This window comes from Amyelois transitella, chromosome 2 (assembly GCF_032362555.1).
Source record: "Amyelois transitella isolate CPQ chromosome 2, ilAmyTran1.1, whole genome shotgun sequence".
In the NCBI taxonomy this organism is placed as follows: domain Eukaryota; kingdom Metazoa; phylum Arthropoda; class Insecta; order Lepidoptera; family Pyralidae; genus Amyelois; species Amyelois transitella.
The window spans coordinates 13,025,680-13,051,797 of record NC_083505.1 but is presented as its reverse complement, the minus strand read 5'-3'; the positions used below and the strand labels follow the sequence as shown (position 1 = coordinate 13,051,797).

At 37.5% G+C, this 26,118-nt stretch overlaps 1 protein-coding gene across 4 annotated transcripts in view; it reads left to right on the top strand.

The window, feature by feature from the left end:
* The window catches only part of LOC106132197 (long-chain-fatty-acid--CoA ligase 4), a 46,408-nt gene that overhangs the window by 8,734 nt on the left and 11,556 nt on the right, over window positions 1-26,118 (top strand). For 2 of the 4 annotated variants that reach the window (XM_060947102.1, XM_060947104.1), the window contains exons 2-8: window positions 6,853-6,892; window positions 20,735-20,870; window positions 21,760-21,975; window positions 22,823-23,000; window positions 23,634-23,885; window positions 24,494-24,712; window positions 25,883-25,998. In XM_060947102.1, the coding sequence (XP_060803085.1) occupies window positions 6,870-6,892; window positions 20,735-20,870; window positions 21,760-21,975; window positions 22,823-23,000; window positions 23,634-23,885; window positions 24,494-24,712; window positions 25,883-25,998 (1,140 nt within the window). In that variant the 5' untranslated portion in view covers window positions 6,853-6,869. Of the gene's footprint in view, window positions 1-6,852; window positions 6,893-8,268; window positions 8,426-20,734; window positions 20,871-21,759; window positions 21,976-22,171; window positions 22,264-22,822; window positions 23,001-23,633; window positions 23,886-24,493; window positions 24,713-25,882; window positions 25,999-26,118 lie in introns of those variants that run through there. The other 2 variants (XM_060947107.1, XM_060947110.1) reach the window with 2 other exon arrangements.

Sequence of the window (26,118 nt, the reverse complement as noted above, 5' to 3'; positions counted from 1 at the left end):
GGCTTTATGTTAGAATTGAGATTCAAATAGTGTATGTAGCCCATCGCCTACAACAAAATTCCCAAGTTTATAAGCCTATCCCATAGTCGCCATTTACGACATCCATGGGAAAGAGATGTAGTATAGATATATTCAAGCTATATTTAATATCAAAACAGATATGTGTTGAACTATGGCGTTTCTTATCGGATCCTTGATGTCATGATAAATTTCATAAATCATTTCTGCAAATATTTTTCTGATAATTTTCGTGGTTAATTTTGGTTTTATAACAGTCGTGTATTTAAATACTTTTATTAATAAATTTGAAGATAAACGAATAATGCCGGTGCCGGATAAACAGTGGCCGGTGATACGAGCAGGTTATCAGGACAGTACTCGGGTGTCCTGATAACCTGTGACCTCTGACCTCGCCACCCGGGGTCACCAGTCATGCCGTATGCGGATGCGTACACTAATTAAATCGATTAAAACACTTATTCATAAAAATATCGATATTTCTGTGGTTCATTATCTCGGAAGATGATATCCGTAAACTAACCTTGAAGTGTCGTTGTGTTAAGAGATATAGCTATGTATAGCTGTTACCTTGAGGGCTCCGCATGAATTGGGGACAATTTTAAGGGTAGATTCAGTCAGGGATATTGTACAACTTTCCCTAATAAACATGTTGCGAAAAGCCAAACAAAAAACTATACATGTCGATTATTTATTTTCGTAGCTATTACTATAGTACCGTGTGGTTTCCGGCACCGATATAAAAAATACCACTCCATATCTTTTTCATGGATGTCGTAATTAAAAGGCGACTAAGGGATAGGCTTATAAACTTGGGATTCTTGTTTAAGGCGATGGGCTAGCAACCTGTCACTATTTGAATCTCAAATCTATCATTAGGCCTAGCAGCTGATAGTAGCCTAACAGTTCTTCAAAACTGCTGGCCCTGTCTACCCCGCAAGGAATTAAGAAACACGATAGGCAATAACACATATCATTTCTGTATCCAGGAATGATGGAACAGGTATTAAGGACAGTATGCTAGCCTGTCGCCTAAAGATTCTCAAATTTATAAGCCTCTATCTTCTTACTATTCTTCATCAAGCCTGTTATCGCATAATTCGATGGAAGAATAAAAAAAAGTAACTTCACGGCTTTGTTTGTGTCTTATCATAACATGCTTAGTGGTTTAACTACATCTAATAAAGTCAATGTTCACATAAAACTACTGACAATGGTCAAGACCTTGACTCGTCTCAAGGTCGTGTTGCTGCGAAACTTGATCAACGTGTCTTCACGATTACAATTAAGTCTCGTGTAGGTGGTGTGGTCCGAGGCTGGACATCAGGTCGGGATCAATTATAATAACATTGACTTCTTGATTTGAATTTATCACGTCTACTAACTAGTTCATACATACATATACTCACGACTTTAGGTACATTGCTAATAGTATTTTGTAAAGGCCACGTGCAGCTGTATGGATTAGTAATGGAACTGAGATTGAAATACTGACAAAGTTTCCCAAGTTTATTTGTCTCTCCGTTGTGAGAGAGAAAGTCTTGAGCGATTATTTGGGGTTCGACCCGTTTTGTCATGTATGTCATTGGGTAAACTTAAAGTTTAAGCTAATTTCCATCTCATCTTAATTTTTTTGTAACCATAAACTTAATTTGATTTTTTATATACTATATATTTATGAGCCACTCATTCCTTATATTATTTTTTCTTTTGTCTGCAATATCTTTATTGCACAGAAATTTACATATAATATACCTTATACATTTTCATATAAACCTTTTTAAAATTTGGCAAAATAAAACGAAAACTATTTTAAAAACCGTTGTATTTATTGAATTATTAATTACTAGCGGCCCGCCCCGGCTTCGCACGGGTGGACATATTTTTGTGTTTTATATTTTGAAATAAACAAAGAGTAAAAACAAATTTATGCCTATGTCACTTTTGAAGGTCTATTCTATATCTGTGCCAAATTTTATCAAAATCGGACCAGTAGTTTTTGAGTTTATTCCACACAAACATACAAAAATACAAATCTTTCCTCTTTATTATTAGTGTGGATTGAAAATTCATACCACGTAGGTACACACATGGGTTGGTTAACTCTCGAACCACGACTTTGAAAATGATTCACACAAGGCGCGAGTTTATTGACCTGACCAAACGGAGTAAAAGCCGGTATAATCATCCAAATTACTTGTCACAATCGTTATAATTTTATGGTTTTTATTTATGTCATAAGAATATTTTATGTCCCCCATCTTTAGACGTGTGTTACTAGCACTAACTTCAATCTTTCATACAATAATTTGAGCGTTTACGAACGAAAAGTTTTACTTAGTAAAAATGAGGAAAGTTAGAAAAAAATATATCTAGTTTATATTCTCATTACTAGAGGACGCCAGCGGATTCACCCTCGTAAAACGAAAAATCTCGTCATCTCCCTTACCCACGGGAATTTCCAAAAATCCTTTCTTAACAGGCGTCTCCTAATTACATTCTTCATTCCTACTAAATTTAATCTTTATTAGTTCAGTAATATTTCGAGATTTCGTAATCAATGAGTGTTTTCGCTTGTGATAAAGATAATATAATCTGTAAACAAAATTGGACAGGACAAGTAAAATTATGTACGTTTAAAATGCAGTTATTGGATATCGAATGGAGTTGTTTTCAGTTCAAAGTCGAAGTGCATTGTTTTCTCAACGTACACTCATCCATTGTGTCACCGCTTCAGAGAACACGGTTAATGGAAACCTGTGCGATCGCGTAAGTCCAAAGTCCATATTTTGATATCCCGATGAATTCTTCTTATTTGACGGCCTCTGTGGCTCAGCGGTAGTACGCTTGTCTGTGACACCGGAGGTCCCGGGTTCGAATCCCGGTCAAGGCATGATGAGAAAAGAACTTTTTCTGATTGTCCTGGGTCTTGGATGTTTATCTATATAAGTATTTATTATAAAATATAGTATCGTTGAGTTAGTATCTCGTAACACAAGTTTCGAACTTACTTCGAGGCTAACTCAATCAGTGTAATTTGTCCCGTATATATAATATATATATATAAAATTCTGTGTGTGATTTTATTTGAGCAACTGGAGATCCACTAAGTGCAGTTGGACTTCGAACTGGATTGTTGTCGACGCATAAAACAATGACAATGCAAAGGAATATTCAATTGACGCATCTAATAATAACTGTTACTTAAATTTTTCTGTATTTTTTCCCTGGCGTTTGATTCTCTATTCCACTAATAATGTCCCTTTGTTTTTCCTTATAAATCAACTGTTATCTACTCTACTTACACTGCGTCACGGGATCTTTAAGACTGACATATTTTTTCCTGGTGAAACAAATATAAAATTATTACCTCAGCACAATACATAAGGCATCGCCCGCAGTACAAAGCCTAAAGTAAAAAAAAATCATGATCGGTCCGGAAAATCTATTTTGAAAACTGCACAAAATTTATTACCTAGTCACTCGACTGATTAGTGGTTTTACAGATTCAAGTATTTACGATATGGGACAGGTGTCCCATAAACAGGTGTTTATTAAGGCATCGTTGTATCGTATGATAGATTATGTTGCCTTTGTTCTGTGCTATCGGTGTTCTATTGTGGTAGTGCGCACACGCCTCGCTCGTATGATACTATTCTACTCGCTGCATGATATCGCGTGTTGCGACGTTCCGGTCACGCGATATTTTTATGAAGTACTGTAACTAGTACAGTAGTGTAAGTACTGTATATAAATATATACGGGACAAATTACACGGATTGAGTTAGCCTCGAAGTAAGTTCGAAACTTGTGTTACGAGATACTAACTCAACGATACTATATTTTATAACAAATACTTATATAGATAAACATCCAAGACCCAGGCCAATCAGAAAAAGTTCTTTTCTCATCATGCCCTGGCCGGGATTCGAACCCGGGACCTCCGGTGTCACAGACAAGCGTACCGCCGCTGCGCCACAGAGGCCGTCTGTACATACATACATAAAATCACTTTTTTCCAGAGGGGAAAGCAGAGACTACATCTTTCCACTTCCTTCGATCTCCGCATACTTCATCCACATTCATAACTCCCTTCATGCAAGCTCGGCGGTTTCGGGTACTCTTGACCTATCTAACTATTAGCTATCGGTTACAGCTATAGTATATATTGTATCAATATAGATTCAATATGTGTTTTCAGTCAGTACACGAAAGTATTTTTCCTAAATACACATTTCAGGCACAGAAATATCAATATTATTTTTTTAACAACCATAAACAAAGATTGATATTGGCAAAGATCATCAAGCAACTGAAAGTACCCAGTATCTTTTCAGAATTATTGCAGTAACAAAATGCATATTTTACAGTCGCTCGGTACTCGTAAGTAGTATGTTTCATGAGATCAAGAAATGCAACTTATATTGTAATTATACGAGTATAGCTTAAGTTATCTTTTGCAAATCTATATTCTTTATTTGGAATATCTTCTTTTGAAAATAGTGTATGAATTGGAAAAATGGAAAAGTTTAAAACTAAATAACCAACAAAGTTATTTCCTGTTTTTACTTCGGCCTTAGTTGCATAGTCTTAATTCAAATTTTAACAATGACTTTTATACACATATGCGTATTATTAAATAAAATAGTCAAATAACGAAAAACATGTACAAAACAAAACAAGCAATTCAGTTTAATAGCGTGATTTAAAAAAAAACAATAGACATATATTACATAAAATATGACATTGGGTTGTAATATTTTTGTCAGGCCGTCAGACAAGTCACTAACAATAATAACAGAAAATCACGTGTCTAGAATCTTCTATATGTGATTTGTATTCCAGTTTTTTTTAAACTTAAAACGTTATAAAAATATGAAATTATCGAGAAGAATAAAAAAAAAAAATATTTTTGTCTAAGTAGGTAAAAACGTAATTTGTAGATTTCTCGTAAATTTGCCACATATTATTTGTAATTTAATATCGTGATTCATCTCAGTTTAATCTATAAGTTTTCGCCTATCTATACGCATTGTCTCAAAAGCCACGTGTTCACAAGACGACCCGACTCTTGCGAGAACTAAGCAAGAACACACTTGACCTTTGCACTTTCCGTGTCAGCGCAAACCTCAAGCCACAACCACAACCAACACTAGTTTAACTTCCTCGTTTATTTTTGAACGAGCTGCGTCCTCATGTTCCGCTTGTTTTACCTTCTTCAAAAAGTCACAAGCAATAAATAAGTTACAAATTAAGATGCTTTTGTACAGTGATGTATAGTGGATTGGATTTATGTTTCTTATAAAGGAACACCACACTTGTCCCTTATACATACGTACATAAAATCACGTCCATGTCCCTTGGGGGTAGACAGAGCTAATTTTTACAAAGGCTGATATGCCATATTATTCCTTGGATAATAATAATATACGATCCTAAACATGCACATTGCTCAGGTAACCCTGACATGCAGACACTTGCGTTACGCATTAACCGAAATAACATCATTTTTGTCTAGTAAATAAGAAAAGTCCAACCAAATGAACATTGTCCATTTGTCTTGCACATTGTTCGATACGTCCACGTAGGTACGCTCGTTATTAAAATAGAGGGTAATTTAATTAAGCTAGGTGACGAGTGTTGAACGAGTTAAACTAGAAAAATACGTTATATACTACCGATTTCCTTTTGTAATTCGTGTTCAATGTCACGCTTCAAAATGTCATAAACATCACTTAAATTATTAAAATCTTGTCGCATATTTTCCCTTTATTGAAATTAACATGTGACTGTTTGTTAATGGTGTAACGGGTGTTAGATAAAAAGTCCACAAGCCAATCACGTTTAATTATTCAGATATTTAAATAAAGTTGGTCAGTGCCATTGTCGGTTTATGAAAACGTGCACTCTAGGCTAACCATCTCAAGGCCTGCTTTGTGCTGTCGTCTCTCATAATAATGCAAGTTCGCTAAAAATAGTACGCGGGGGCTTGCCGCGGGCGTGGTGTGCCATCGACCGCATACTTTTGAAACGTGTTAAAATAATTGGAATTTTCCAAAGTCATCATCATCATCGTCATTACTTCAAAAATACTTAAAGGTTCAAGCTATTGCAACCGTTTAAACACTTTTCTGGTTCATTTGTTTAATTTCTGTAATTGAAATGTTCATCAAGACGCAAGAGATAAACTCTCATGTCATGAAAAAAAGTCCAATTATAATAATTAAGATGAAAATTATTATGTAGTTTGCATTGAAACTATTTATATGTTGCCGTCTTTAAGTAAACTAATATAAATTTTAAAAGAATGTTGGTTCCGTATTGCCACAGTTTTTAGTTTTATCCCTTCCCTTATCCTACATAAATTATGGAAGAATATGTTCTTGGTTACAAGGTGGATATTGTATTTTATCATTAACAAATGTTTACATTTTAGAAACTGGTTGTTTGAGAAATGTCCAGTTTTCACACCAATAAAAATCCGAGATGTTGAGTAAATTCAATGCCTTTGGGAGAAGTTTTGTTATTCAACATTTGAATCTTCATAACTGGAATTTAGTCTTAAATTTGTGATGGTTCCTTTTATTTTACTCATCAGACTGTTTCAAAATTTATATTTTTAAAAATTTATTTATGAATTGGTATCTTTTATCGCAAGTGTTTATTGTAAATTTTCTCTAGTCGTAGGTCGTTTGTCATTTTATACAACTCAAACATTAAAGGCACAATTTTATTTTTTCAGTTTTCAAAATATTTGGTTACCTAAGTCGGAACGTTCTAAAATATTTATTTGATTAAATGAAGAAGTGTAACATAACTTTATTTTTGTTACAGGTTAAAAGGATACAGAAATGTTTATAGACGAAAATGAGACGTGAGTATAAAATTTATAATTTAACTTAATGTTAGACATAAATCTTTCCTTATTTACAAAACACGAAAGGGGTCAAACCCTGTTAAAATGACTTTGTTCTCAGATTATCATTGAATTGTACTTATATTTTTTTTAATGATTGCTGCCAACCAATCAAGACTAGTGTTGGATCATCTCTTATGATTGTATCGTAGCGAAACCTATTTTCCTGTTTGCAACCTTACTAAAAGTTTGCAGTTTTAGAGGACAGACCTTTTATGCGCTAGAAATATCTATTTCTTGTAGTATTTCAATGCTATTGCAATCATTATAATACAACTGTTTACTATAACGAGTATAATAAAAAATAATGACTAATTAATGTTTCTGAACAGTCCATAAATGCTGTGTAGCATTGTTATTATTACTTTAATGTATTTTTGGCACTTGTTTTATGCTTGATTTAATCAAATCAAGATAATCTACAAATATCAAACCATAAAATTGGAAATGCATTATAAAAACAGTGGGCATGTAGATTGCAACGATAAGTGTTTATTTTGTTGAAAATTAAAAGCAATATAATTGTCATGTAATCATCGCATTAACGTTTATGTCATACTCTGCTGACTGCAAATTCATCGGAGTGGATTTATTTTTATTTACTTTTAGTTTACAAAGTTAATTATAAGTAACCGCTTCTTCTTATATTTAAGAGATAACTCTTTTCGAAGTTAAATAGCGTCCTCCATTCATAATTTTTTCGGTAATTGTTTTTATTGTTAGTAGCCGCTATTAATCTAAAATTGCCTGTTATTCACGGCGTACCAATGCAAGTTTAAGTTTAAAAAAAACAATTAGCTGCAACTAGGTCGATGCAAAGGTCAAATCATTTCGTTTAGACTTATTTATCACTCATATGACGGAAATTGCAAACCAGACGAGATAAAAAAGGTTCACAAGGTTATCATCACTGTTGTATCTAATTCCATGACTGGAAAAATATATGTAGTTGTAAAATCATAATTAAATTATAATGAAATATCTGTTTTTTTATGTATGTATGCTAATATTCAATGTCGTGGTCGACGGCCTCTAATAGGTCAGTATTGAATCATTTATTTCGTAATTAATTTATTTGCAAATGTTCGTTGTTTATTATGCCAGGAGCGAGGACAAAGTGAAACTGTGTCCTAAAATACATTTGGAGCAGGCATTTTATGTCTATTTACAAGGTCTTAAGTTCGATGTGAATAGCTTTATACAGAAATACCAAAAATTTCATATTCGTTACGCTTCTAAAACGTGATTCATGCCTGTAATCAATTTAGTTTTTTTAAGTTAAACATCTTATCTTTATTTGTGTAAAGTACAAATCCGCTTGCTAGACCCCTTTAACTGATATACTTGATTATATTTTATCTAGCCAATGATAGCCATACTATATTTACTAATTCTTGAAATAGGAGCCAGTCAGTTGACCGATAGCGTCTAAGTATCTTGTGCGCGCAACTTGTTTTTTGAATAGAACATTTTCAATATGAGTGGCAAGGGGTAAGTAACAGATAATAAATTAATTGAAAGTGAACTATTATTTCGTACTAGAAAATTATAAATGTAATTTGTTCTTATACTCTGGATTGTAATTTCCTCCGTTGATATCTTATACAGGTACAGCTTAGGGATTTTTAATAAAAGAATAAATAATTTGACGTGTGTTCCACCTTAGACCTCACCTCATCTTGCTTACCATCTGGGCGATCGAGGTCAAACGCACTCAAATTATCCATGATTTTTTTTTCTTAAAATAATTATTGTCTAACGAAGAAGAGTGCATATAGCTAATACTATAAAAAATCTTCATTATTATACCGATTTAACATTTTCTTATATGTATTATGTTCACTGCAATGACTATGACTAAACATAGTGACTTTATTTGACAGTCACCTTTTTCTTTTGAATGTTTATGCGTTTATTATTGAATCGTTACTAAGAATGTGTCGGTGTGTTTTCCAAATCGACGTTAATGGTTAATTTTTATCCTTGTTTTTCCTAGTTTCTCACGATTGCATCAATAAGAGTATTTTTAAAAAATTTCGATCGAAGATCGGAAATTAAATCATTTCGATATATATTTTCATGCTTACATGTGTGCGCTACAGGTGAACAATTATAAAAACATTCCTTAACTGTCTCAATAGTTAATTTTTACATATATTTGTAAAACTAAAAAAAATCGTACAATATAATGCATCTCAATATGTTATCAAAGAGTAATAAAAATAATATATGTAGATTAATACAACGCGTTATCAGTGAAACATCAGTAATTAGCGTGATCAGTGAATGCCCGACTGGTGGCAACGTGATGCCGTGGACATTGTCTGATAACGGACTGTGGAAATAAACCTGTCGGTGTGTCCGGGCGCGTTCTCGTCCCACGGCCATATTGACATAGTGACATTGACATTGACACAATTATGCGTCTGGCCATAATGTGCTTACAACAACTGCGGGTACGTCCGGTATTCTCGAGAGGGAGAGTTTCACAAAAATAGAAGCGGCGGCGCCGGCTAAAGCTGTGATATGCGTTAGTGTAATAATAGCTCGATCAAGTGGAAGATTGTCTGTGCATTTTATTTTGTAACGCTATACGCGAGGCCGCCTTCAAGGCTAAATGTCCACGTGAATTGCACGTTTTATGCAAGGTATTTAGGTAAAACATTATTGTTCACAAACGATGAATGACGCAAAAATTTTACATACATACATATAGTCACGTCTTTATCCCTTGCGGGGTAGGCAACGCCAACCCAACAATCTTGAAAACATTGAAATGCCACGTTTAGCTGTATAGCTAAATGATGCTATTGAGATTTGATTGACAGTGACAGGTTGCTAGCCCACCGTCTATAAGAAGCCTACCTTTACGACATTTATGGGAAATATATGTAGTTATCCTATTCTAACATGTCAGGAACCACACGGCACTAACTAACTAAGTATAACCTTTACCATAATGAGTTCTGTGCAAAACGGATGTAACCTTACGTGGAATTTTATTTTTCAACTGAGTTTACTTTCATAGATAAGGCGCTGGTCATGCGCCTGATGTTAGTTTACGTTTAGATAATACCAAACTTCAATACCATTACCATACATACATATGGGGTAGACAGAGCCAACAGTCTTGAATAGACTGATATGCCGCGTTCAGCTATTGGGCTTTAACATAGAATTGAGATTCAAATAGTGACAGGTTGCTAGCTCATCGCCTAAAAGAAGAATCCCAAGTTTATAAGCCTACCCTTAGTCGCCATTTACGACATCCATGGGAAAGAGATGGAGTAGTCCTATTCTTTTTTCCATTGCTGCCGGGAACCACACGGCCCAACTTCGATACCAAAGAATATATTTAGTTCTTATGGGTGTATATCAGAATAACTAACTAGGTAAGGAGTTGATTTACTTTTTCTATATGTATTGGCACTTATTTACATCGTTATCGTTAGAGCGAAACAGGTGCATACTGGCAATGCAGCATTGTTGACTGCTTTCACTACCAGTAGCGATACGACCGATACAGTTCCAATAGTGATTTCATAGTCCCACACTCGTAAAAGTCTTCATTTATATATATGTACTAGCGACCCGCCCCGGCTTCGCACGGGTGCAAAATTATAAATGTTATTATACATAAAAACCTTCCTCTTGAATCACTCTACCTTTTATAAAAAACCGCATCAAAATCCGTTGCGTAATTTTAAAGATTTAAGCATACAGACAAACAGACTAAAATAGCGACTTTGTTTTATACTATGTAGTGATAACGCATAACGTATGTTTGAGTACGTTCATAATTCGGCAGTTAGCTGCTTGGTAGCTGTCCTAATACAATCATTACATTCATTCAGGTTTTTTGATGTAGACAATGTGCATTCGTACACAATGATTGAATAGATCTATATTTGCAAATTGACGTCCGGTGAAAATGCTGCAGTGTAGTTTGTTCCGTCGCTTCTTCTGCACATACACTTTGGAAGCGGTAGTAGTTATAATTAGATGTGAGTGATGTGACGTCAATAAGTGATACCTTGTATCCAATTTTGAAAATATTCTATTCGTTTTATTTTAAAAAATATAACCGTAACGGTCTAGGTCTTGTAGTCAGAGACTACATCGTCTCACTTTTTACAATCTCTGCAACTTCTTTCGCTTCATCTACGTTCATAACTCTCTTCATAAAAAAACAAATCTTCGCTTTATGGTTATTTTTTTTTAATATCTTCATTTTCGATTTATTGCTTGCTATCTTATTTGTTAAGATTATTAATTGTTCAAAGAGTATGATGGTAGAAAATGTGATAAAAACATTATTCTTATCCAAAAGTATGATAGTTATTCATTGGTATGTATGCAAATTGTTTATTGTTTATAATGCAACCGTGTCATTGAATCATTAGCCCCTAAAAAGAGACGTTGACACTGATTTTTGAGATCATTGTCTTGAATTTCTGATTCATTGATCGTAGCTACAACAAAGGCTTTTTCTTGAAATCTGTTTTAGTAGTATACGAAGTGTTCAGGAGACCTCATTGTGAACATTTTTACCGTTGGAACAAGCAGGATATTCAGGCTTGATTGTATTGTACATAAAATCACATTGTATTGAGGCGACATCAATTACGTCAAACACTATCTGTCAAGCATCGCGAAAAATTAACCGACAAGTTTGTCTCATGAATGTGGACGAAGCGAAAGAAGTATGTAGCGTGTAAGTAGAAAAATGTTTTTACCGCTCCCAAAAACAGGCGTGTTTTTATGTTTCTATGTATGTAAGTATGTATGTATGTACAATTACAATACACTGAATTCAGATGAATTTTATCAATACAAATCATCAGCTTCATTGTTTCCATGTCTTTTTTATCACGATTCTCTGACACAAATGTGTAACGTTTGAAATGTGGGGTGCAAAGTCCGAGCGCCAAGGCGAGCGATGCCTGCTCAAGGCCCCTAGTACAAGAACAAGACCAGTACGTTATCTATTGAGAGGGAAGTTTCATTCGAAACTGTGTCAGTGTGCGATTCGGAATTCTCATCATTTGCACGAGAAAAATGAAATATTTGCATTTGTGAAATAACATGCTGTTGTGTTTTGAGGAAAACTTGGTACATGTTTATCTTGAATATTCAGCCTAGTGAGCTATGTTATCTTTGTAGGTAATCTTAAAAAGAGGCTAAGAGTTTTTACTTTTATATCTTTATCTGTTGCATATTTTACTAGTATATTTCCCCATTTATTTTTAACTCATTTTTTAAACAAGGCACTTTAACTAAGGGCACGCAAGCTCAAATAATGCCTAATTCACTCTGGCCTTGATAATCCCTAAGTTACATGTACCGGGGAAGAGAGACGCGGGGTGGGAATTCCAAATCACAGCAGTTCGCATGAAAAAAGATTTGGCGGATCGCAAGGCGTTAAGGGTGGGGATATCAAGGGTGATGGAATCCCTGCCCACGTCTTTGTTTTACTTGTATCTTATTCTTCGCCAAGACAATCAGTCAATCAGTCTTCAATGTTTCTCCAAATCTTATCTCATATTGCACTATTTATGTGTTAAAAAACTGAACATTTTACATTCTGCTCCCCACTTTGTACTGTGACACTAATTGTCAATTACTGTGGAACTAGTATAGTAGCATCGGTAATCATCTCTCTGTTGACGTTAACATGCCATTGTTAAGTTGTAAACTGAATGTAATTTAGTGATTTGTGGTTTACGGATGTACAATTTGCCAGATTATATGTGTAGTTGTGTTCTAAACGTTTGTCAATTTGTAAGTCAGTTTTAACAACACTTGTTTCTTCATGTTGTGTTGTCTCGTACTTGTTGTGGCCCTTGTCTTTACAATTTAATTGATACGTGTCACAATGAGGCTTTAAGAGCAAAAGATTTTGTTTGTTTGTGTAAATTACAGACTAACATTTTGCAGAATACAGTCTACATTTAAGAACATAGCGAATTTTGCACTTATAGTTTGGGATCAGTACTCCACTTTACTTGCCTGAATTACGATTAAGATCGGTATTGTAATTCTTAATTTAATTTACAACTATGTCTCTTTTAACTTCAGCAACTATCAGTTAGTTAACTTGAAAGAATACGACCAATATCACACCGATACTATTAATAATTCAGTGTTCTGCAAATGGTGATAGTTCAATTTGGGTGACTCGTTATCCGGTGTTTGGACTGTAATGGACAAACCTTGGAGGCATGCCAGTTCCGCTGTTACGGGTTACCGGTCGCCTCTGACTAATCTTTGTGTATTCAGGTCACTTTACTTCAGCAGATGACTTAGCATTTGTTCCATTCCCAACATAATATACATATGAGCCCTGTATTTCAACGCAGACATTATTTTTAATTAGGAAATTTTATTAAACAATTTCTTTATTAATGATTTCAGATAGTTATAAAAGAAAAAAGGAAAAACAAAAAGTTTACATCAACATTGAGAAATAGATATTGATATATAAGAATCAATAATTAAAAATATCAAATCATCCTTGCTCACAATCGCGTTGGTAACATTGATATTGATAAGATTATTCTTAGGGCAAAAGAGCAATGCCAATCAATTATAACATTTTTAATCCATCAATGAAATATATGATAAATTGCTGACCAAAAGTTTCGGAAAATAACGTTGTAATCAGCAATTACTTGATGGCAATGCGACCGTATATCCGTATGCACTGAAGACAGTAGAAGGCGGTGCATTATGTAACAGATCACAGCTGGTCGAAACTAGACCGGACTGCGTTTGTTAAGGAATTACAGAGCCATTAAACACTGTTTCTGCGTTTCTATATCGTCAAGCATTGTTTTAAAACAACAATTTGAATACTAGTTATGTTTAACTCAAGTATTCAAATGATTGTACTACATGATTATTCGACATCATGACGTGTTGTTTGTATATACTTTTGTTGATTAGCATCGTTCATAGCTAAAATGTCTTTTTATATTTTTGTCTTCCCATTTGCAACTTCAGTATTCGGGGTCCAAGGTCCTCTTTACTTTGCTATATTGATGATATGATTTGATGTAAGTATCTGATGATAGTTTTTCTAACCCCGTCAATCCACTTAGCCGCATCGTGCTGGACTAAGACCCGACCCCCTTCGATAAAATCGAAGCTCATAATTCAGGTCAATAGAATGTGATAATTACCAAGCGGTGATTAGGTGAGTCAAAGATATCTGCGCGTACGCACTTTGATCGAAGACGTTAGCCACGTGTGCGCGTGATTTTCCTCGGCCAACCGTTTTTGTTTTTATGCTGTCACTTTAACCTTTTTATTAGATGTCTTTTGAAAACTTCATGTCTTGGTGAAATTATAGGTATAAAACTTGGTAGTATTCTTGGATAGCATGTGCTCTTAATTCTACGAGTAAATAAGAAAATTAGATGAGTTTCAGAAACATTTTTATAGTGATCATTACTTTGTGACCTGTATTTGTGACCCATCAGTGTCTTTATCCATTATATTTTATTTATTTTATATAACGAAAAATAACTTGGGAAACCATCTATTGATGCTGCACGATGCAAAATGTTGGGGTTGAAATGGCTTACCCTGCGAAGATTGCAGAAGTTAAACGGGAATCGCTTCATGTAAAAACCTGGCTTACCACTTCCGACCCAATCCAGAATCATGATCACTTCTCCAGAGGGGTAAGAACGCAACCAGAACTAACCAGAAAGAACCAACAGTTGGATGATAGTGATAAACTAAGAAGTAAGCTTAAGCACAGCTCTCAGCTAGCTCCACTATATAGCAATATAGAAATAAGATTATAACTTATCAGAAATCACTACATAGCATAAAGCAATGTCGCTCCCTGCGCCTGTCCCTGCGACCGAAAAATACTACCCGTGCGATGCCGGGGCGGGTCGCTAGTATACTATTTAATTTACGTGATCGAAGATTATAACCTAAAAAATAAAAGCTGAAGTCCGATCCGTGCAATAGTTATATTTCAAAGTGAGCATTATTGTTGTAGTATTACGTTAAGTCCATTGAAGCGCGGCGTGCAAGACTGAAGTTCTTCAACTTGTTTTTCTTTGCGTCTGGTCTGGGTTGGTCGGCCACGCGGAACCGAGGGATCTGACTAGCTTGGTACTGCTGCTTTGCTTGTCTACATTTAAGTGTTATTAAGTCTCCCGTTTTAAAAGTTGCTATTTCAATCGTTATGCTTCTTCGGCCCGCTCTCCCATATTTCATTCTGTACCTTGACATTTTCTCGGCATCTTATATCGTCCATTTTACATTTTTTTGGTGTTTCTTCTTTATACATAGATACTTAGTTATATTATGCGTTTCCGAGTCGAGTCTATCTATTCGAAATGTGTCCGTATAAAAGTAAATATTTTTTTATGGACACCCTTATGGTTTCCTTGCTGGACATACATAAGTCGCTTTTCCGCATAGCTATCACGAGGCAAAGCTGAATAGGCGCCATTTTCTATTATTTTATTCGATTTTGTCGAACATGGATGTTTTGAAAATAGAACACTCCAGAATCTTAGTCCTCCCGCAAACGGGTTGTAACAAATCGTTCACCTATAAGTTTCCCTTATGAACAGGCCCCCGGTCACGAAATCCCCTATGCCCGTGTCTCCCGCGCATGCGTCGGCCGGGTCACGGCCATTTCCTATCAATGCGTCCGCCGCCCGCCGACAATGACCTATCTTTGTGCACTTACATGCATGAAGGTTGAATGCAAGGGCATTGTTCTGTATTCTATGACTCAGTCTTGGAGCGGGAGCGATGATTCGGCTCGACCGCCACCATAAGGTGGATCTTTTGCCAGGCTAGATTTGGAGGTTGTGTTTATGCTCTAATCCGTGGAATCTTTGTTTGCGCCATTTAGATTGTTCGCTGCGAACATTTCGCGAAGAATTTCTTGTCAATTTCTCGCGATAATTGTGGCAGATTATGTTTGACGTGTGAGTGATGTCGGCTCAAACTTATCTGGTGCTACGTTGTGCCCATGAAGTTAATGGTTTCTGTTTACTACCTATTGGTTATGTGCGTTATGGTGATTTGTTATTGCTTGTCGAAAGTTATTAGATACAATATGTTATCGGTTGAATTAAGTATGTTTTCTTATTGGTCCCGTGCGGTTCCAGGATTCATTAAAAAAAGAATAGGACCTCTTCATCTCTTTCCCAAGTATTTCGTAAAAGGCGACTAAGGGATAAGCTTATGTATTTGGGATTCTTCTTTTAGGCGATGGGCTAGCAATCTGTCACTGTTTGAATCTTAGGATTAAGATTCAAACAGCAAAGAGCCATACAGCTGAACGTGGCCTATCAGTTTTTCAAGACTGTTGGCTCTGTTTACCCCGCAAGGGATATTATACGTGACAATATGTATGTACGAGTATAATGTTACTTATTCACTTTTATTTTTTAAAAGTAGTTTCCTTGTCCAGCCTTGACGCGTAATATGTGAAGCTAGTTTATCTGGTTTTCGGAATTTTAAACCTAAATTGCCTAGAACGGGCTAGCCAAAGTAGCAATTACCGTATATGATAAGTTTAACTGCCTAATGAAACAAGCGCCATAATTTATAACCAGGGCCGTATTACAGTATCTACATGGTGATAAGGAAAAGAAAACTCTTGGCCGTAGGTTTAATATCAGAGATCTTGATAAATTGACAATCAGCCGTGGTAGAGTAGAAGAACATTGTTTTTTTTTTTACCATGGCTGTCTAGGAAATAATTATTTCAAATAAGTTAACCAAATATTTATATTCATTTCGTCGTCGTATAGTGCTGTGTGGTTCGCGGCACCAATATAAAAAAAGAATAGGACCACTCCTATCTCTTTCCCGTGGATGTCGTGACAGGCGACTAAGGGATAGGCTTATAAACTTGAGATTCTTTTAGGCGATGGGCTAGCAAGCTGTCACTATTGAAATCTCAATTCTATCGTTAAGCCTTACAGCTGAACGTGGCCTATCAGTCTTTCAAGACTGCCGGCCGTGTATATACCGCAAGGGCTACAGACGTGATTACATGAATGAATGAATATCTTTATTCACAGCATGTATTGTTCTTTGTTTTATGGACCCAGGGGATCGAAGCTGATATTTAACAGCTTCAAAGTGTAAACAGAGTTGCGATTGAAAATAAGATTAATTTAATAAAAACGCATCTAAGGTTCAATAGTTTAATTTTTTTTTTTATCGGACAATCCAAACTAATATTATGAATGCGAAAGTAAGTTTATTTGTTTATTGTCTCTTCTCTCGTAATCTTCTGGATCGATCTTTTTTAAATTTTTCGTCTATATTAATTACGAGTCTGGAAAAAGGCATAGGATACTTTTCATCCTGGCAAAAGTTATTGTTTCCGTGGATATGCGAGAAACTGTATTCTTTTGTAAGTGTCGGTAAATTGGCGCGGGTGAAGCTGCGAGTATAAGCTGTTAACGTATTAACAGCAACTAAGATGGAAAATTTGTCTTAAAAATACAGCAAATTATAGATTCTAAAACTATCGAATTGAGAAAATCGTCCTTTTTTTAAAAAAAAAACCAAGCCTACCTCAATGCGGCCCTGCTATCATCTGTTCAGTAAAGTGTCAACATGCCTTCACTAAACAAGATGGCAAGGACTCACTAAATGTCTATAACGAACATAGTACAGATCATTCAAGAATTTATCTAAACCTGATTAGGAAAAAGCTTTGCTCCTTATCTGTGCCAAGGCGAAACGCAAAATCATTCATTTATAAATACACTAGCTGTGCCCGCGACTTCGTCCGCGAGGATTAGTTATTTCGGGCATCATTGAAGTTCTCAGGGGTCATTTTTTTTCACATTCTCCATTATTTCTTTGCTGCTAATAGTTGCAGCGTGATGTTTTATAGCCTCAAGCCTTCGTCGATTAATGGTCTATGCAATACAGAAAATTTCAATTCAAACCAGTAGTTCCTGAGATTAGCGCGTTCAAACAAACAAACTCTTCAGCTTCATAATACTCGTATATGTATATCTAACCATAATTTGATACATTATTACTGAGCGTTTTTAATTTATGGCGACATGTGTGTTACCGTGTGTGTGTGTGGTGCCGTGTGGTTTCAGGTACCAATAGAAAAATAATAGGACCACTCCATCTCTTTCTAATGGATGTCGTAAAAGGCGACTAAGGAATAGACTTATAAACTTGAGATTCCTCTTTCAGGGCATGGACTAGCAACCTGTCACTATTTGAATCTCAATTTTATTATTAACCCATTAGAAGTCACTGTACTCGTTTGAGTACAGCTATAATTCTTGGCATAAATTCCAGAAATCATAAAATGTGCGTGGGGTTCTTTATTTTTTTACTTCATTGTAAGACCCTTTAAGAAGATTCGTAAATAACAAGTGGGTAGAGCGACACTTTTTATTAAAAAGTGCCATTTGAAGTTGTGTTACGGAAACGTCATCGAGGTAAGTAAATTATTTTAGATTTCTTCAAGTGAATAGGGGTTTTAAGTATTTTGTTTTAATTTATTTCAATGCATTAGATGTCAATTAAAGATATTCACAACTGTTAAATATATTTCATATTACTAAAACAAAACTAGAATCTTGTAAATGTAACTGTACTCAGTTGAGTACACTGACAACATATGTAACTAAAATAACTGATTTTTTACAGATACTTTACAATGATGAAACAGCGATTTACAGCTCAAACTAGTTACCTTGGGCTTCAGGGAGCTATTGAAGCTGTGTAACAGGATAGCGAAGATGACGAATGTGACTTGGCTATTATACCACCTAATCCAAGTGCATTGACTGATGAAGAAGAGGGTGCCGACGAGGCTATGGCGGCTTGTCCCATACCGCGCGGCGTACCTTGTACTATTGAGGTATTTAGAAATCGAGAGGATAATAGAAGCGATGATTCTACGCACAGTGACAGAGATGATGAACCACTTGCGTAAAAAAAACGACTTGATGCAACCCGCCAATCTTCTTCGAATCCAAGCCCAATCTGGCGCAAATGTACCCCTGCATACTCTTTGACTTTTCACAGTTCAACAGAAGTCTCTGATAAGAAAAGTTCTATTGGTGAAGAACTAAAGGGCCTCAATCCTGTAAAAATATTTGAAAAGATAATGGATAGTGATATTATGGATATGATCATATCCATAAACAATTTATACGCAGGAAACCAGTTCGTTTTGGATACAAAAATTGGGTGGCAGCTAGTTCGACCGGATATTGTTATTCGTTTGATTTTTACTGTGGAAAATCACAATCACCAACTTCCGATCCTTTGGGTACCCGCGTAGTCAAAACTCTGTTAGAAAAACTGAACTATACCGCAGCTAATAATGAAGTTTCCTTTGACAACTTTTTAACGAGCTACGACCTACTACTAGAACTGATAAGCTAAGGCTACCGTGCTACGGGTACTGTACGAGAAAAGATGCCCCTTGAAAAGCACAAAGGAAATGAAAAAGTTAGATCGTGCCACTTATGACTACAGATTTGACAAGATGATAGAAGAAGATGAAATATTACTAGTTAGATGGAAAGATAATAGTGTGTGTACCATGGCAACTAACTACGATACAATTGAACCTCTCGGTACTATAAAACAATAAACAGCTGCGGTGTGTAGTTTGCAGTTCAAGAGTGCGTTGGCAATGTAAGAAGTGCCTGAAAACACTGTGTGTTGAAAAAGCGTGTTTTGATAATTTTCATACTTTAGCAGTCAGTGTACTCAATTAAGTACACCCCTATATTTTCGTGAAAATCCAATTATTCCATATTTTTTTTCATTTATGTTTTTCATTGTACCTACTTTAATATGAAAATAAACAAAATTAAAAAAAAATATTTGTAGTTTTGATTTGACCTTTAATGGGTTAAGCCCAACAGCTAGCCGTGGCCTAATGGTCTTTTATACTGTTGCTCTGTCTACCCTGCAAGGGATATAGACGTGATTAAATGTATGTATGACAAGTGTGTTAGAAAATCAAAATTGTTGAGAAAATAATTGCACGTTGTATACTGCAATGGTTTCTTTATCCATCTACTTCAACTCTGCGTGTGTAATAAACGAGGATCAGTCTTCCCCGTTAGTGTAAAGACGTGTCAATATGAATATGTTACAATATAATGATTGAATGACGTCTTTTTTACGTTTTGTTTGCTTGTTTCGTTCAAAACTTATTAATAATAACATGAATATGTAAATAAGTGTTCAGTTGTCAAACCTATCAATCAATTGTATGTTTTTGTTTCAGACAACAAAAGTTGTTTGTATTGTAGATACATAGATATAATCACGTCTTCATCCCTTGCGGGTAAGAAAGAGCCAACGGTCTCAAAACTCTGATACGTTAATGTTGCCTTACGCATTTCAATAAATGTAAACACGCAAGTTTGTCTTTCAAATTAAGGACGTCCTGGTAAAGGGTCAGGTCAAAAGTACCCGAAACCGCCCAGCTTCCATGAAGAGAGTTATGAATGTGTATGAAGCGAAGGAAGTATGCAGAGATCGTGGCAAGTGGAAAGAGGTAGTCTCTGCCTACCCCTCCGGGAAAGAGGCGTGATTTTATGTATGTATGTAAATAAGTCTTCAGTTGTAAAACCTATCAATGTGTTTGTATTGTACATACATGTAATCACGTCTTTATCCCTTGCGGGTAAGACAAAGCCAACGGTCTCAAAAGTCTGATACGTTAATGTTGCCTTAGGCATTTCAATAAATGTAAATAAATTTAAACGCGCAAGTTTGTCTTTCAAAAATTCACATTGAAAATTTACCTTCCAGGCCGGAGTCATGGTGGGTGTCGGCGGTGCTCAAGGCGATCCGCGCGGTGGCGCTAGTGTGCGACATCATCACCTTCCCCGTCCATCTGATATGGCAGCGGCCGTGGAGGAAGCGCGCCCTCTCGCGTCGGATCAAGGTATTATTTGGTTATACTGGTTATTGATATGTCAAACAGGTTTGATGGATAATTGACATAATGCAGATGTCTCCTTATCTGTCTAATGAAGTTGGTCGTGGCAAAAGAGGCTGAATAAAGATAGCAGTGGTAATTCTATTCGAATTAATTTTTTTTATTAATTGTTACAGAACATTTCAACATCACTTAATAATTGTCATATCTTTTGCTTTCAAAATATTAGTTGACGTCCAATATTTAACTTAAAACTAATTTTACTGCTGCTTTCAAAGCGTCAGCGCAGAGGAAGCGGTAGCAAACTGCACTGCTGCATTTTCTTCTATAACAACTACTTTACAATTGTCAATAATCAATTTATAATTGTGTTATGGAGTTTGATCGGTGTTAAATTCAGTAAAATTAAAGAACAATGTGATAAGGGAATGCTGCGATGTGATAGAAGATATAGTGACAGGTATAGAATAGGTAGAGCGTTTGGTCATGTTAAGACGATCAAATATAGGTACCAAACATTTTAACTAAAGCTCTAAAAATTAATTGAAGTCTTAATAGTAACGAAACTGTATGTACCTACACTCGTATGACTTCATAAGTTTATAAATAGTACATATGTGAAATTGATTTTCAACAGCACTTGTTAGAGATTGCCATATCAGTCGCGTGGTTCTGACGGGTAATTGCCGATTATTATATCTTGGACGTCCTGGTAAAGGGTCAGGTCAAAAGTACCCGAAACCGCCGAGCTTGCATGAAGAGAGTTATGAATGTGGATGAAGCGAAGGAAGTATAGGTAGGAAGGCAAGTGGAAAGAGGTAGTCTCTGCGTACCCCTCCGGGAAAGAAGCGTGATGTTATGTATGTATTATATATCTTGATTTTTCCATCTCCAGGCCCGTATAATTCAAACGACCAACGACAGCGTGACGGTTCGTTCGGTGTCTTCTCCATGCGAACTCCACGTCCGTCTGGTCCGCGATGGAGTCACCACCATGGAGGCCATGCTCCGTGCGGCCGCCGCTCGCTGGGCTGAACGCCCGTGTCTGGGAACTAGGACCGTGCTGGGCGAGGAAGATGAGCCACAGCCCAACGGAAGAGTCTTTAAAAAGGTAGCTAATATTATTTTTGATATGCACAATCTTCTTGGTCTACCCTCGGCCCCAGATCGCTGGTCTGAACGCCCGTGTCTGGGAACTAGGACCGTGTTGGGCGAGGAAGATGAGCCACAGCCCAACGGAAGAGTCTTTAAAAAGGTAGCTAATATTATTTTTGATATGCACAATCTTCTTGGTCTACCCTCGGCCCCAGATCGCTGGTCTGAACGCCCGTGTCTGGGAACTAGGACCGTGTTGGGCGAGGAAGATGAGCCACAGCCCAACGGAAGAGTCTTTAAAAAGGTAGTTAATACTCTTTTTGATATGCACAACCTTCTTGGTCTACCCTCGGCCCCAGCTCGCTGGGCTAAACGCCCGTGTCTGGGAACTAGGACCGTGCTGGGCGAGGAAGATGAGCCACAGCCCAACGGAAGAGTCTTTAATGCTTCGTGCGGCTTCTGCCCGTTGGGCTGATGCTCTCGTCTCTTGTTCGAAATACACTCTGTAACGCTGTTTATAAGTAATTTTTAACTTAACATACATAGCAGGCAGGCAGAACCACCAGTCTTGAAAAGACTGTAAGGCCACGTTTAGCTGTTCGGTTTAATATGGAATTGAGATTCAAATAGTGGGAGAGATCCATATCTCTCATAGTGGTCCTATGCTAAAGTGCTAGGAACCACACGGCACTCATCTAACAATGATCTTATTTTTTCAACATCAAGGTCTATCCTTACACTTTTAAGACGTGCCCGGAATTTGTTTCAACAAGTTTCCAGATGGTGCCCGTCCCCGGCACGGCTCCGCTCTGTGAGAACAGACCTTTACACCCCCTCCTCTAACGTTACCAACTTGCCGTCAGTTCAACATGGGGTCGTACACGTGGCGGTCGTACGCGGGCGTGGAGGCGGAGGCGCGGCAGTTCGCGGCGGGGCTGCGCGAGCTGGGCTGCGCGCCGCGCCGCAACGTCGTCATGTTCGCGGAGACGCGCGCCGAGTGGATGGTGGCCGCGCACGGCCTCTTCAAGCTGAGCATACCGGGTCAGTGTCTATCTACATACATACATACACACATACATAGATAGATAGACTCTCTATTGCACCACATACATACATATATATATAATCACGTCTATATCCCTTGCAGGGTCAACAGTCCTGTCCTGAGCGGACTGATAGGCCACGTTCAGCTATTTGGATTTAAAATACGAGTAGAATTGAGATTCGAATACTGACAGGTTGCTAGCCCATCGCCTAAAAAAAGAATCTCAAGTTTGTAAACCTATCCCTTAGTCCCTTTTACGACATCCATGGGAAAGAGATGGAGTGGTCCTATTCTTTTTTGTATTGATGCCGGTCGGAATAAATTTTAAAAAAGAATTGAAGATCTAGATCATGTGATGTAGAAGCCAAAGGGACCAGCTACTCTGTAATATGTACCGAAATTTGAGTAAATTCAATAACCTTAACTTTCATGGACTACAAATGGATGTGACAACACATTCAATATTGCAATAATCAATAATAGACATTTTCTTTTAAGTAGACTGAGTATTTAAGACGAAATTGCCTATTAACAAGGGCAACATTTCAACAATTTATTAACACAAAAATAATCAATTGTAAATCAATTAACACAACAACAAAAAAAAAACATTATATTTTTTTTTACAGTGGTGACAATCTATGCCACTCTCGGCGATGACGCGATCGCTCACGGCATCAACGAGACGGAAGTGTCCACTGTCATCACCACACACGACCTGCTGCCGAAGTTCAAGAAGATTCTAGCAAAAACGCCCAAAGTCGATACTATAGTTTATATGGAGGACCAGCTGAAGAAGACTGAGCGGGACGGCTTCAAACAGGGAATTAGGATCGTGGCGTATAAGGAAGTTTTGGAGATGGGCAAGCATTCCAAGATTGGTGAGATTTTGTTTTTTTTTTTGTGTAGTTAGACAGGCATACATACAGGTAGTTACGTCTATATCCCTTGCTTGGTAGACAGAGCCAAGAGTCTTGAAAAACTGATAGGCGACGTTGAGCTGTTGGGCTTTATGATGTAGACAGCTGAAGTTGATACAATTGTTAAGACGCCCAAAGTCGATAGTCATTTTAAACAGGGAATCAAGATAGTGACTTACAAATAAATGATCGAGATGCGCAAGCATTTAAAGATTCATGTGCTTTTGTATTTGAGGTTTTAAAAGTTATAAGTTTCACACACTTTAGTCCTTACATGGCGATCATGCAAGTATTCTTAGAAACTAATGTACATACACCAATTGTACTTTCATCTACTTGTAAGTTTAGTTATACTTAATATCACAAACTGTCATATTATTTCCTATAAAACCTAATCATAATTAAATTTTCGTAAAAACGAGTGCGCGCGTTGGTCTTTGCCTTAAAAATTCTACATGCACGGAAGAGTTTTTTTTTAATTAAATAAAATGTACCTTCATTACAAATTATCTGTTCCATATCCTAGTATAGGTACATAAATGGTTAAAAAGTGCTTATTTATTCTCCAGAATCGGTGCCCCCCCGGCCCGAAGACACGGCCATCATCATGTACACGTCGGGCTCCACCGGCGTCCCCAAGGGCGTGATCCTGTCGCACCGCAACATGGTGGGCACCCTCAAGGCCTTCGCCGACGCCGCGCCCATATACGAGGGGGACACCCTCATGGGCTTCCTGCCGCTGGCGCACGTGTTCGAGCTGCTGGCCGAGAGCCTGTGCATCATTGGAGGTCAGTGTCATCATCATATACGAGGGGGACACCCTCATGGGCTTCCTGCCGCTGGCGCACGTGTTCGAGCTGCTGGCCGAGAGCCTGTGCATCATTGGAGGTCAGTGTCATCATCATATACGAGGGGGACACCCTCATGGGCTTCCTGCCGCTGGCGCACGTGTTCGAGCTGCTGGCCGAGAGCCTGTGCATCATTGGAGGTCAGTGTCATCATCATATACGAGGGGGACACCCTCATGGGCTTCCTGCCGCTGGCGCACGTGTTCGAGCTGCTGGCCGAGAGCCTGTGCATCATTGGAGGTCAGTGTCATCATCATATACGAGGGGGACACCCTCATGGGCTTCCTGCCGCTGGCGCACGTGTTCGAGCTGCTGGCCGAGAGCCTGTGCATCATTGGAGGTCAGTGTCATCATCATATACGAGGGGGACACCCTCATGGGCTTCCTGCCGCTGGCGCACGTGTTCGAGCTGCTGGCCGAGAGCCTGTGCATCATTGGAGGTCAGTGTCATCATCATATACGAGGGGGACACCCTCGTGGGCTTCCTGCCGCTGGCGCACGTGTTCGAGCTGCTGGCCGAGAGCCTGTGCATCATTGGAGGTCAGTGTCATCATCATATACGAGGGGGACACCCTCATGGGCTTCCTGCCGCTGGCGCACGTGTTCGAGCTGCTGGCCGAGAGCCTGTGCATCATTGGAGGTCAGTGTCATCATCATATACGAGGGGGACACCCTCATGGGCTTCCTGCCGCTGGCGCACGTGTTCGAGCTGCTGGCCGAGAGCCTGTGCATCATTGGAGGTCAGTGTCATCATCATATAGCCATCACATAACCCTTGATAGAGTTGATAGAGCTACACCAAGTTCCAGTGGATTCCTCAGTGGATAACATAGGAAATAAGCCCTTTTTCAAGCCAAGAAACATTATCTTAGCTGTGTATTAATTCCCCTTTGAACAGATTTCCCGTAGGCAAAGGCGGACCCCGAGCTTTTTTCCCATAAAGACGCATCAGAGATAAAAAAATATTCGTGATTGTTTAAAAATTAAAAATAACAAATAATACTGTAAAAATACATGTCAATGTTGGGACTATATATTATGCAAAAGTTAAGCTACAAAGGCGATCTTTCCCTTATTTTTTCTTTAAAAATAATTTACTTATCGCTCCAGGCGTGCCAATCGGCTACTCCACGCCGCTGACGATGTTGGACTCGTCCAGCAAGATCATGAAGGGGACTAAAGGAGACGCCACCATATTGCGACCCACCTGCATCACCACAGTACCAGTATGTATTATTATATTACTTATATAAGAGCTATAAACGTGTGATTTGCCACTATATCTAAATATATATATTTATGTGCGGTGTGGTTCCCGGTACCAATAGAAAAAGAATAGGAACCAC